Raw genomic sequence first — 13682 nt, 5'->3', positions numbered from 1 at the left:
GGCATGTGAAATATTGGGCTAATTCCAAGCAATAAAATCAAGGATTATTGAATTTGATCCTTAAATTATTACACTTCATCAAATTAGCAATAGAAAATTGAAGGTGAAATTTCGTATTCCATCGATGAAGTTTTATGAATAACTAAATCTTTGCTCATAAACACTATACTAGTGATGTATTCCACACATACACAAGACCTGATAACTCACGAAGGACATCGATTGTTGCCTCATGTCAAATCAACGTCCACCAACACTTAATGTCTTCGTTAACATTCAAATGTTGGAGAACAAACATATCTTAGATAAACTTAATCTAACTCATAATCATGATATTTCACTTAAAACGTGATAGACAATATTTTTAATGTTTTGACATGTTGACATAAAAAAAATGCCTAAGGCAATTTCTTCTAAGTAAGCGTGTGATGTATTGGGTTCTTTTATCTCTCGATACTTTTATAACTTTGTGATGTATTGGATTTTGTTATCTCTCGATAGTTTTAGTTATAAAGAATTTGAGGTATGCCTATATACTTGAAAATTTGTGTTAATTTATATGAACACTTCAAAATCTAAACACCTCAATTTATCTTCACTATATCAATTAAACACTTCAATGTATATAATAATTATACTAGATACTTCCAAAATTTACGTGTTATATATGCGTCGAGTGTCCACAAAATACAATGAAAACGAATAGAAGTATTTAGTTATCAATTGATATCAGATTGAGGTATCTGCACTTCATAATTGGAGTGCTTAATTGTCACGTTTGAATGTCTTAATATTCAGTCAAACCTCTTTATAGTGACAACATTTCATCATTTGTATAATAAGATGTTGTTATTTATGTATATTGATATTTGACGTTTAAATCTTAATTAATTGTCATAAACAAGAGTATACAAAAATTAATTTGTGCCTATTAAAAAAAAAGTAATGTATTTCCTCATGACGTTATGACCCTAACTAATGACACTATTTAAACATATACTTGATATTTACTATATGCATGACATTATTAATAATTATTACTAATATTTTATTTCATACGTAATATATTTCTTATTAAATTGCTTAACTAAATACGAATACTAAAAAAACAAAACAACAAAATTAAATATGTGCAAAATAAGTATAAGAATTTCAAATCTTTTAATCTAGGTCTCAAATTCGACCTATGTATATGGAAAAAAAAATTGATAGGGAATTAATCAAATACATATACCAAACATCGAAACAAGCAAATAAAATTAAAAAAGTTCAAGCCCTTTGAGGGTCAGTTAGGACGCATTACCCGCCACGTTGTGATTTTCCTTAATTAACCACTTTAACTCCGGTAGCTTCTCTCCTCTCCGGCTTTCTTCAAAGCGGTTAACCTAACTCCGACGAAGTACCTAATTTCCGATCATTTTCCCCCTAACTTGATCTTTCCCTAAATTCAGTTATCGGAACTGAGAAATACGAAATGGAAAACGGAAAAGTAGTGAACGGAAGAGGAGGAGTATGTTCATCGGAAACCATTAATGGCGGCGAAGATGTGTTCAGTTGCGATAAATCCGATGCTTCCTCTGCTGATCATCTTGTAATTATGGTACACGGTATTCTAGGAAGGTGTGTGTATATGAATTTTGTATTCCTGTTCGTCTGTTCGACTGTGCCATTCATTTGTGGAATATCGAAGTTGAAGTTGTTTATTTTGTTGTTGATGATGAAATTGAAGTATTATGATAAGGGGAAATGGGGATTTTGATCTTAGGTCTACTGTTTGATAGTGATTTTTGAGATTCGTAAATTAGTCTCTTCATATTTTAGTTTCTCTAGTCCTATGGAAATGGAGGATATTTGTTTAGGTCTTGTTAATACTCTCTCCGTTTCAATTTGTTTATCTGGTTTTGATTAAAGATACGTAAAATGTACCAAAATGTTCTTTAATTTTGTGGTGTTTTACATGTGATGTGGAAAGTTGAAATTGAAGAGATTCCATAAAGAGAAAGAGACATTCTTTTTGAAACAGACTAAAAAGGGAAGTAAAACAAGTACATTGAAACCGAGAGAGTAGTTGTTATTTTAGATATTTTCCTATGCACTTATTGGAGTGGTTTGAATTGCTTCATTATCTAGGAAATTTTCAGAACCTGTTATGCATAATTGATTGACTAGATCATATTCATCCATGCAAATTTTGCAACCATACAAAAATTTCCATGCCAATAAAAAAACTGCTTTTAGACTGTGTGCTGTGTTCATTAGTTTTTCTCTAGTTGGGGAGGGGTTATTTTCACTTGGAATGCTTAGTTGCTGGCAGTTTGAATTCATACTGTGTAAAACAATTTTCTATTGGTTCTCTGGTTTTCACTGAAAGCAAAGGTACTTATACCTTGGTTTTGTAATCCATATATTTCAACAGCACCGCAGACTGGAAGTTTGGTGCTGAGCAATTTATTCGGAGGTTTCCTGACAAAGTTTTTGTTCATTGTAAGTGCATCTATCCGGAGTGGCATTTCTAATTTCACATGCTTGTTTCTGCATACTACAATTCCTTTACACTTCATCCCCCCTACACTTACCATTTTGCTGCTTTGTCAATAAATATCAGGCACCCTTTTTATTATTTTCTGCCTTCTTCATTCATATGTCTGATAAGTGGTTGCCCTCTTGTCCTTAATTGTATATCATCTGTTCCGAGTCCAAGTAAAATGCATATAAATGAGAACAAGGTATAAGGATTAAATAATCATCCCGACAGGAACTGCATTTTCCTGAACAGTCACGTTTGATTCTGTTCCAGCAAATTTTCGTTGCAAATTAGATTGTAGATTGAGGTTATTTGTTCCTAGTGGAGGCCAAAGTTATTCATCTGAATCTTACTCTTTGTTTGGTAATATGAAAATTGAAATATCATTTATGTTGCTTAATACAACCTATTAGTAATCATTTGATTGCCTTGATGGAACTGATTTCCTTAACTTAGAGATTAAACATGTAAATAGCCTACAACATGTTGCCTCATGCAGTGGAGGAACTTGTAAGAAGGAAGGGGCTTAATTGAATCCCCGTCGTCAAAAAATTATACTGTGTGAATAGGACCAAAATGACTTTTTTTTTAATATATAAATGGTTGAATCCTAGGTCAAGGGGAAAATTCTAGTGTAGTTGTAAAGGGGGTTTAAAGTTGCTTCAGTTTACAAGTTCAAATCTGAACAATGAAATTCTTGTATCATTTGAATCCACTTGTATTTGTCTTAGTTTTGGTGTAAAGAGATTTTGTAAATGACATAGAACCTCTGTTAGGCTTTATAGAATCTTTGTGAGAAGAACAAAGATTTACTCTTAGGATGTGTATCTTTTTTGTAAGCAGTAAAGTTGGCTATCAGCACAGCCTTTGTGCTAGAGAAATTATCTGACACTGATACCTTTATCAAACAAAAAATAGGAAAATGATTCCACATGTATAAAATCCTCGCACCATCACTTCCCTCGTGTTTGGCATGCTTCTTATTTCTTAACCAAGTTTTCATGAAAATATTTTGTTGAAGGTGACGCTGGAATTCAAAAAATTTGCCTGCTTTATTATCTGTGTTTGAAGTGTATGAACTCCCCCATCTAGAAGTATAAGATATTAGAAAAGGGAATACTTTAATTTATAGCTCTACATCATGTAGATTCCATTAGAGTAAAGCAAGTCAATGTGATGCCACAAACGAGTCATGCTTGTTAAAATTTGCGAAGTGCAGAGGTGTATAATAGCTGCTAAATGTGTATTGGATTCAGAAGTTTTTTCACTTCTTTTATACAATATTTTTTCTTCATAAGATGTAGAAAATCATTTTCTATGAGTATGGGGTGCTACTAAGTTTTCTTTATTTGTTCCCCTTCCCTTTTTTTAATTAAGAGTGGAAATCTGTGTTCACCGAATTCTTCTAGTGAAATTGCCAACTCTTTCTGATTTTGCATAGTTTCATTTGAGCTGAGTGCTAATGAGCTACTCACAAGATTGTATGGACATTTGTACTTTTGTAGCATCTCTCTTCTTGAGTGTCCACATGCGTCCACTATCCTATGGTTATTGGTTATAAGTGCACAGAAAAATGGAATACCAAAAGGAGGACTAAAGAAAATGATTTTCTCTGCAGGTAGCGAACGTAATATTGGAAAACTAACATTGGATGGTGTGGATGTAATGGGTGAGAGATTGTCAGAGGAGGTTAATTTCTTCTAATACTATTCATTCTTCTTTGTTGCTTCTTTTCATTTCCGTCCTATCATTTTTCTAATATGTTCTCCAAATCTTGGTATGTCTACCAAATCTACTAACGATGTGGAGATGGAATTAGGTTCTTGAAGTGATCAAGAGAAAACCAGGTCTGAAGAAAATTTCTTTTGTCTCACACTCTGTTGGAGGGTTGGTGGCAAGATATGCCATTGGGAGGTTATACAGACCTCCTAGAATAGAGAATACTGAGGATTTATCAGCCAATGCATGTGCAGAAGGGTTGAAGGATTGCACGATAGCTGGTTTGGAACCTGTTAATTTTGTCACTGTTGCCACACCTCATCTTGGTTCTAGGGGTAACAAGCAGGTACCAGCGCTATTATTCAAATCTTATCAAATACTTAAAATAGTTGTGATTGAGGAAAATGGATTTTTATCCTCTTTAAATATGCCTTTGTCTCGTTATCGGTAAATGATGCTTATGAGCAGAAGATATAGATTCACACCTCCACATTTTGATGCTTCTATAGACCGGGTTTAGTTAGTTTTAAGGGTCATCTGGCATGCCAATATAACTTCCTTTCAGATTGGATTGCTATCCATTACCTTATCATGATTCTTGATGGGGTATCCTCCTGTTTATCAAGTCTAGTTAAGAATAGTATTTATCACTAAATACCCTTGATACACATTTAATTTTTTTCAGCTTCTTTTGTCAATTATCTTGTACTGGTTTCTGAAAGAAAATGAAGTAGTGGTTTTAATTTCAAAATCATGACTAGCTTTTCTAGACCATCTACTTTCATTTCCGATGCAATCTTCATGCAAAAGTATTGATATTCGGAGAAGTTACTGCAATGAAGGAGACTTTTGGTCTACAGCAACAAAGACCAAATAAAATGCAGCAAAGTAGAAAAAATGGCCAGGGTGAAGAAGAGCGTCTGATATGTGGAGGAGCCAGTTAAAGGAGATCAAAGTGGGGTTAAGGTGGGTGAAAGGAGATGATGTGTGTTAGGATGTTGGGGGAAATAGACTCATGGGTGGAGGGATCAATTGATGCAAGGTTCGGGGAGTCCAAGAGAGAGGTTGGGGGAGAGCATTTGTGCCTGGTTAGAGGGAGCTTCAATTTTTCATTGGTGGGGGGTTGAAGACAAACTTGACAAAGGCAGGTGAAGTAGCATTGGAGGGGCACATGAGTGAAGGAGGCAGAAGAGTAGCAAAAGAGTGCCCTTCTTCCAATTTACATTGAGGGTGCCAGAAAGTCTTTTTGCCTGCTTATGTACTGGGAGTACAGACCTTTATCCAAACTCCATCCATGAATAGTTTTATCTACTTTAAAGTTGAACTAGTCCAAGTGTGCTAAATGCTGCCCAATATGAATCTTTTAATCCAGCCATATTTTATTATATCATATATCTGCATACTGACAAACCTCTTTGATCTTGTCATAATGGTCTCTGGCTCTCTCTGTACGTTGTGATTTAGGTTTGGGTTTTCTGAGTTTCTGGAAGCGTAAAAGATCTTTACTCTTTAACCTTGGCACTTTCTGGTAATAAACATTGTTCTTCCACAGCTCAACTTCTTTAAGAACCGCAAATCAGTGACGGTTCTGCATTGGACTTATTCTGTTTGTCTTACTTAGCTATAGCTTAGAATGAGTTTTTTGGAAGTATAGTGGTTAGACGTACATAGAATTTGATCCCAGATTAATGCTGCATGACCGTGGAAATATGCTCTCTTATCAAACTATTTGGAAGGATCGAGGTGATTGCCAATCTTTAACATATTCTATTTGTTGCTATATCTAGATATATGTCAAAGTGCATTGTTCCTGTTTTCTCAAGTGTGTTCATATTTTAAGATTTCGAGGTTTCTTCCTTATCTAAAATATAAAATATGCTATGTCAGCTGTTGAACCTTTTGGTAATATTTTGTCAGGTGCCGTTTCTTTTTGGTCTAACTGCCTTAGAGAAAGCTGCTTTCCATGTAATCCATTTAATATTTAAAAGAACAGGGAGGCACCTTTTTCTTTGCGATAATGATGAAGGGAGGCCTCCATTACTTAAACGCATGGTGGAAGACGATGGTGAACTACAGTTCTTGTATGTTATAGAGATTAATAAATTACATATAGGATTGATTGGTCCTGTGTTTACTGGGCTCTGTAGTAAATATTACTGTATATTGATGCTGATTAGTTGAAAATTCATGTATGTAGGTCTGCGTTGCGTTCATTCAAGCGCCGAGTTGCATATTCAAATGTTGGCTATGATCGTATCCTTATTGCATTGTTGAATCAGGCATTCAGCAATTTTGATACTCTAACTTCTGAAATAGACCATTTTTCTTTAACAATAATTCTTTAGATGTTGTTGGTTGGAGAACGTCATCTATTAGACGTAATAATGAACTACCCAAGGTACAATCTTTCTGTGGTATGTATTTTAGCTGCCACCTATCAGATCTTATGTGAAAAACTGTTTTGGTGTTTATAGTGGGAAGACTCCTTTAATGAGAAGTATCCTCACATTGTCTATGAAGAACATTGCAAGGCATGTGAGGGTGAGCAGGGTGAGTCTGTTTTGAAGGAGGATGATTCTTTGGACAAGTTGGAAGGTTTGTTGCTCTTTCCTTATGAAAAGAAGTTGGGTTTAGGTCACACCATTTTTTGGTTCTTTTAGTTCCATCCTCCTCTCCCCTTCTGGGGCCTTTGATATATTTTGTAATGCTGCTCTCTTGTACATGCATGTATGACTGACTTTAATTTTGGAATGGTTTTCTAGTACATACCACTGTTACAAGAAATAACCAATGTGTTGATCCTAAAATATTATGCCACTCGGCGATTTCGTTTAATTCATCTTAGTTTGAATATGGCACGAAGTTTAAGAATACAAAAGGAAGACTTTTGAACTTTTGGGCATTAACTAAAGGGTGTGCATAACATACCAAATTACCCTTTGAATCTTGTGGTTTTAAACATGCCTCGTCATTCCTATAAGGGAGTGTCATTAAGGTAAAATGGGAGTGTTAGAAATAAAGACTTGCTAAATACATAAAAGTGGCATTCTTTCTTAAACAAACTAAATAATTTGGAATGGAGGGAGCATTAAGCTTGTAAAACAGAGATGGTATGTAGCCCTCCTCTGTGTCACATGGATCCTTCATTTTCCTTTATCAAATCTGTGTCGAAGGGAAACAGGTGTACCTTGGGTGTGAGTATTTCATCAAAATACACTAAAAACTGTGAATAAAAAGCTCCATGCAGTCATACAAATACTTACATCATGTGTATTGAACATGTTGCCCCTAAACAAATACATGTAAGACAGGCCTCAACCTTTTCAAACATAGCAAGGTTTTCAAACTTGCCCTGAGCTCTTTGGTTTGAGTGATTATTATTTTGTTTTGGTCCACTAAATTCTGATTTTTTTCCCTTTGTATTGTATGTATGTGTGTATAGCCTTTCTTGGCTTCTAAATATTTCAGTTCTCATGTTTGGACTCTTATGCAGAAAATTTGGTGACTGGTTTATCTAGAGTGTCATGGGATAAAGTGGACGTTAGCTTTCACAGGAGCAGGCGTAGATTTGCTGCTCACACTGTTATTCAGGTCTCTTATTCTCTTTCCTGACTACTGATAATTACCAACGTGATTGCCCAGAGCATTTTTAGATATTTTAGTGGTCTCCTTGAACCACAGTCAAGTTTCATTTAATTACATTGATGGAAGTATGAACTGTACACTATTTTGTTTAATGAGTAGAAGATAACTTTCATTCATCTACCTCACAGATTTACGACTGAAAAAGTACCTATGAGACTTATGTCTTTGTCCTGTGTGTTCATGTGTTGTATCCTGGTGCTTGCCTATTTTATAGCCTCAAGAATTAGTTAGAAAAAATATTAACTAGTTATGCAGATTGAACAAAGTTTTAGTTTTGGTGAGAAACTGCATTGACCCCAATTTGAGTTTTAATTTTGGCGAGAAACTGCATTGACCCCAATTTGTGTTTTTGAAGCAGGGGTATTACTATTCCATTTCCTTCTTTCCTAACTCTCTTGCATACATCTTGTGTATTGCACTATTTGACCTTGGATTACTAGAAAAGTGAGATTTTGGCTTGAACCATGTCTCTTTCTGGACCACTTTGCCACTTTAGACATATAGATGATATAGTGGAGGAGTGCCTGGTGCTAAAAAATGAGAATATCATTATAGCCCAAGTGGCTGGGGTGCTGGTAGCAACAGTCGGAGAGCTAGTCTATGACATTGCCACTTTAGACATGTAGATAACATAGTGGAGTATGTGGTGCTAAAAAATGAGAACATTATGACAGCCCTAGTGGTTGTGGTGGTGGTAGCAATGGTGGGGAGAGCTAGTGTATGATATTGACACCCTTGTAGCGTTTGATATATTTTACACTATTCATTCATTTAGTCCACTTTATAAGCCAGCTAGGAGGAAAGCATTATTAACACACTTTCGTTTTTAGTTTGTCCCAAAAAAAAGAGGACAGCTTTATGTCTTTAGAAACTATATAACTTAATGAGATTGATTTATAAGTCAGAAAATGTCTATGGCTTGTTTTAAACCACATGTTTCAAAAGTCTTTCTTTCGTTGTTAAACTCCCTACACAGTCAAAAACTGTCACATAAAATGGGACAGAGGGAGTACAATTTGAAGCAGTAAATAAAAGTAATTCTTGTAGGTGCTGAAATGCAATGTGGGCAGGGGTGGAGCAGGGTAAGAAAATTACACTGCTTATACACGGTTAAAATTATTTTTATGTATATACAGCAGATTTTGAACCCCCTTCGTGAAAATTCCTGAAATGGGATAGGCGGGGTACTGGTGAGTGGACTTTGATGTTCTGTATTATTGATCGTATAGGCCGTTTAGAAAGGAGAGGAAGGATTTGAAAGGAAGAGAGTTTATAATATTCCTGTCCATTTCCGTACGTAATAGTTGAAAAGATGGTGAAAGTAAAAAACGAGGAGTATACCTTCCTCGGGTTTACAGTTTGTCTCCCCAAACAAGGACAAATCGAATGTATGCTTCCGTTTTTCTTTTTAACAAAACACTGAAGTTCCAACTTTTCTCACTCTCTTCGATTTTCTCTCCTCTGTATTTTCTCATCCTGTTTTCTTCTTCCCTGGGGTTGAATATTTCACTCACTTTATACACCGTGACTAGATGCAGTCTGTCATTCACTTAATAAACCCTGTAACTTGATGCAGTTTCCCATTTACTTCATAAACCCTGTAACTAAATGTAATTTGTCACACTCAATAAACGCTGTAGCTAAATTTCATTAAAAGTACATAAGAGTAAATGAAGTTTGTGCGGCATGACTCTGGTGTTAATATCCGATATAGAGCTATCGCGCAAAATTTCAGCCTTCAACTTTCCAAGGGAACTGATGGCCCCTCTTTGCTTATTAATTAGCTAATTAGGGGATCAAGTTACATTAAGGACATAAGTATTTTTTATCAACTATTGAACTGTAAAGGTATATGTGAGCTAAACTATTAACGAAGGGTATCTGCTCAATTTCAAATACTTAAACGGCACATTTGAACCCTTTCCAAAGCATTTTCACGTTTTCGTCCTTACTTACATGTAATGTGGGCTTTAAACTGCAATACTTATGCTTACAGGTGAAGGATCAAAAAATAGATGCCGAAGGTGCTGATGTTATACAACATATGGTTGATAATTTTATCGTATAGAGGCCAAAATCAAATTTGAAATTTTCAAGGTGATCAATGATTTGCATGTTAATCTCTCTTATTTCCTTTTTTATCCTAGACTTCTAAATTATTTTGCATTTGGAGGCTTGTTGTGAAATGCTGGAAAAGTAAGTTGATTTTTTCATCTATGGTTGCAGGGAGGGGCATATCTAGAGGGTTTAACGAACCTAGTATTTTTTGTCCAAACTCTCTCTATATATATGTATATATTAAAAAAATTGTTAAATATCTACAATATGAGTGTGTAACATTTATTATTATAGTATTAACTTGAGTTTGTTATAGGAACTTACAAATTTCAAATCTTGGATTCGTCACCGAGCTTTGCAGGTTAGGTTCTTCTATGAATTGGTATAGACAATAAGTCATTATTAGGAACGTTATTAACTCATTGTGCCATAGTGTACATGGTCACAGTTCCATTCACCAATGATATATACTACTTTCTCTGTTTTAACTTGCTTTTGATTTAGAGTACGGTTAAACTAACTAATGTTCGGTGTGAATTTAGCCATAAAATTTTCAATTTTCTTGTGTACTGAAAGTTTGACTCCATCTCCCAATGAATGATCACATATCACCCTTCCCATTCAAGACTATTGACTTGGAAAATACTGCTAAATCGGAAAGTCGATGGATATCACCACTAACATATCCAGTGAAATTCTAAAAAGTGGAGTTTGGAGAGGGTTCAGTGTACGCAAACCTTACTTTTAGCTTCTATTTGTTAGAGGCAGAGGTTGTTTTCAAAAGAACTTGGATCTAGTGAAGCAAATCAAAGTAGTAATAGAAAGGGAAAATTATTGTGAAGAAAAACATGACAACTCATAGGAAAGCACTGTGGGAGTATATATGCAAGGACTCATAGCATCAACAAGGTGTGATCACCTAAATAGCAAACAACAGATAATAACAAATACCAAAAATCAAATACTCCCTCAGTCCCATTTATGTGGCATCATTTCTTTTTTGGTCAGTTTCAAAAAGAAAGTCACGTTTCCTTATATGGTAAGTATTTAAAGATACAATTCCTCTTTTACCCTTATTGGTCCCACTTAATCTTAAAATAATACTCCAATACATTATGAGGAGAGAGAAAAGTGAGTCTACTTTTTAAAGGGCAATTTGGTAAATATTTCAAAGTCTTCATTTATTTCTTAAACTCCGTATTCGGTCAAATATTGCCACATAAAATGAAACGGAGGGAGTATACTATATGAATAGACTAATACTACAACGGGTATGGTGCTTTAGACTACCACTAAGTCAAAGACTATATAAATATGATATAATACTAAGAAAATGCTTGACTGCCTACATTACTTTTTATGTATATAACAGTAGATGTTGAATTTCTTGGCTTCTTCGTGTGTTTGTTTGCAATAAATTTTAAAGTGATAGAAAATAAATTGCAATCACAAATAAAATATGAAAAAAACATAATTTTATTGATAAATAGTGTGGGTATACAATCCTATCAATTCCTTGATTCTTCTCTCGTGATAAGATCTCTCCATGATTCGAGGGTCTCTCTCCATCATGATCTCTCCATGATTCGAGGATCGTTAGTGGCGTATTTCTTGAACTAAGATGAATTGGATTTGATCTCCTTATGAATATTTCATTAATTTGTGGAATATTCAAGATGTCTATGAATATAATACCCTTTATATAGGCATGAACTAGGGTTTAGGTTGACTAGCCTCCAAAATCCTAATTAAAATTGAACACACCATGTACGGTCCCACTAAATTTTAATAATATGGATTAATCTAGTAAACAACAAACGTCTATCATGGCTTTTGAGAAATAATATTAAATATTTTCACAATACTTACTCTACAATTGTGATTCTTTTTTACTCATTAATTTATAGAACTTAAACTCGTAATGATTTAGCAATATAAAAATCATGAGAATAAGTTTTTATCCAATTGTGGTTTGTGGATACTTGTTCTTTACATACTTAACAGGAGAATTTCAAAGATAATCATACAATTTTCAATAATTGTAATAGTGGCTCCGCCCTTACACAAGTTTGTATTTATTTAGACTATCTTTTTAACACAAATAATATTTGACTCGACACTACTGAATTCAACTGAATCTATGGTAGATTTGCCCCCATATATGGGAGTATGTTGTTGACCTCATAGGTAATGAAGGAAGACGTTTATTTACATGGACGATTTTTGTATGTTTTTTTGTTGGTAAGATAGGAGAGAATTAGTTTTGTAGCCTATTTATAATTCTTTTTAGTTTTATATTCTTTTTATAAGGGGATTTTTAAAAATATTATTTTATGCATTTTATAAGTGGTCAATAAATTTAAACACATTAAGTTGTTTGGTTAGGAATAAATTAGCTTATCATACTGTATTTATGGTGGGATAAATAATTTAAAGACTATCTAATAAATAAAATAAATTTACATTTCGTTTTAAAAATTATTATACCTTATATATCACGCCGACTTCTAACTTTTGAAGCATTGTTAAAGTCGCACCTACGAAAGTAATACTATGTAAAGTACATTGGAAAGTTGTTATATAAAAATAAAATAAATTTATATATATAGGATAAGATAAAATTTAACTTATTAAAAGCTTCTGGATGTGTGAGACACATGTAGGTCTCCCTTGGCCCTAGTATGAAAGTTATGGGCCTTTTGGATTTTTGCGGCTGCTTCCACTTGATATATGTCCAATAAATGCTTGAAAATATCCAATAAACTCTATCTCGACGTCTGGTTCATAGGATAAGATGAGATATTTTATAATAAAATTAATTTCAAACTTAATCCTGAATAATGAATGTCTTTCCCGCTTGTATTATTTTATCTCGATTTCGAAATGAGATAAGTTAATTCAAAGATTATAATCTTAAAATAACTTAATTCGAGAACCAAACAACCCATATAGTTCAAGTGGAAGATGATCTCAATCTTGAGCAATGGCACAATTATGTGATGCCCATTGATAGTGACATTGATGATTTTAACCAACAAATAATTGCATGTGGTCCATGTTAGGGATGTTGAGACAAAAGCTTAGCAACTAGTTATTAAAAGGGGGTAGTGCAAGGGTCCCCTTAGCAAGTAGCACACTAAGTAGAGTTAAATATCCCTAGTAGATTTTTGTGAAATAAAGTTTTCATAGATTTGTAAAATTTGTCTATATACATTACTATTTATATACTGTACTATGTTGTGATCTATAAACTTGTCATTGTCTGTGTGCCTCAGACTGTTGTCAATATATAGTAGTAATGCATGAACCAATTTTTTGGGGTCCAATTAGTCCTTTAACTTCAAGCATATGGAAAATGGTCCTCTATTTGGTTTGTACAAGTGTGAAGTTATTCTTTGTTTGTGTGTTGCTTGTCCCATCTTACTTATCGGTAGAGCGGATTCAGAATTTGAAGTTAGAGATTTTATATAACGATCTAAGATATAATAATAATAATAATAATAATAATAATAATAATAATAATAATAATAATAATAGTTGAGTTCATTGGCAGATTCATTATAGATATTTAGCATATTTCTGTATATATAGACATGAACCGGATAAAGCTAATAGATTCCCGTGAATAATAGATGAGAAAATGATCAAAATAGTCTTTTATGTATAGGGGGTTGAATTATCTTGGTCCTTTATATATTTCATCTTATCCAAATAATTCTTAATGTATACTAAAAGA

The 13682-nt window shown here is 33.9% G+C and overlaps 1 protein-coding gene across 2 annotated transcripts; it reads left to right on the top strand.

Moving 5' to 3' along the window:
• The first annotated feature begins 1340 nt into the window (after window positions 1–1340).
• On the top strand, window positions 1341–10138 carry LOC125831282 (lipid droplet phospholipase 1-like). 2 transcript variants are annotated; one of them, XM_049510477.1, is made up of 11 exons: window positions 1341–1620; window positions 2417–2484; window positions 4143–4213; window positions 4344–4589; window positions 6161–6324; window positions 6441–6496; window positions 6589–6641; window positions 6718–6838; window positions 7737–7834; window positions 9885–9985; window positions 10115–10138. In XM_049510477.1, the coding sequence occupies exons 1-10, from the start codon at window positions 1475–1477 to the stop codon at window positions 9954–9956; spliced, it is 1095 nt and encodes a 364-aa protein (XP_049366434.1). In that variant the 5' UTR covers window positions 1341–1474; the 3' UTR covers window positions 9957–9985; window positions 10115–10138. The 2 variants fall into 2 exon arrangements, with proteins under 2 accessions (XP_049366434.1, XP_049366433.1); XM_049510476.1 differs by having other exon boundaries at window positions 9885–10003.
• The last annotated feature ends 3544 nt before the right edge of the window (window positions 10139–13682 follow it).

The sequence above is a fragment of the Solanum verrucosum genome, unplaced genomic scaffold (genome assembly GCF_900185275.1).
Source record: "Solanum verrucosum unplaced genomic scaffold, falcon-dt-bn FXZP01000049.1, whole genome shotgun sequence".
NCBI classification, from domain to species: domain Eukaryota; kingdom Viridiplantae; phylum Streptophyta; class Magnoliopsida; order Solanales; family Solanaceae; genus Solanum; species Solanum verrucosum.
The sequence above is the reverse complement of the archived record's forward strand: the minus strand, read 5'-3'. Positions and strand labels throughout refer to the sequence as shown.

What these genes read in the sequence shown, in the direction of transcription:
- LOC125831282 (XM_049510477.1), top strand. Translation starts at nt 1,475, where the DNA reads ATGGAAAACGGAAAAGTAGTGAACGGAAGAGGAGGAGTATGTTCATCG. An exon ending in GTGAGAGATTGTCAGAGGAG is followed by an intron (nt 4,214 to 4,343) that starts GTTAATTTCTTC and finishes AGATGGAATTAG; the next exon opens with GTTCTTGAAGTGATCAAGAG. An exon ending in TTCAAATGTTGGCTATGATC is followed by an intron (nt 6,497 to 6,588) that starts GTATCCTTATTG and finishes ATAATTCTTTAG; the next exon opens with ATGTTGTTGGTTGGAGAACG.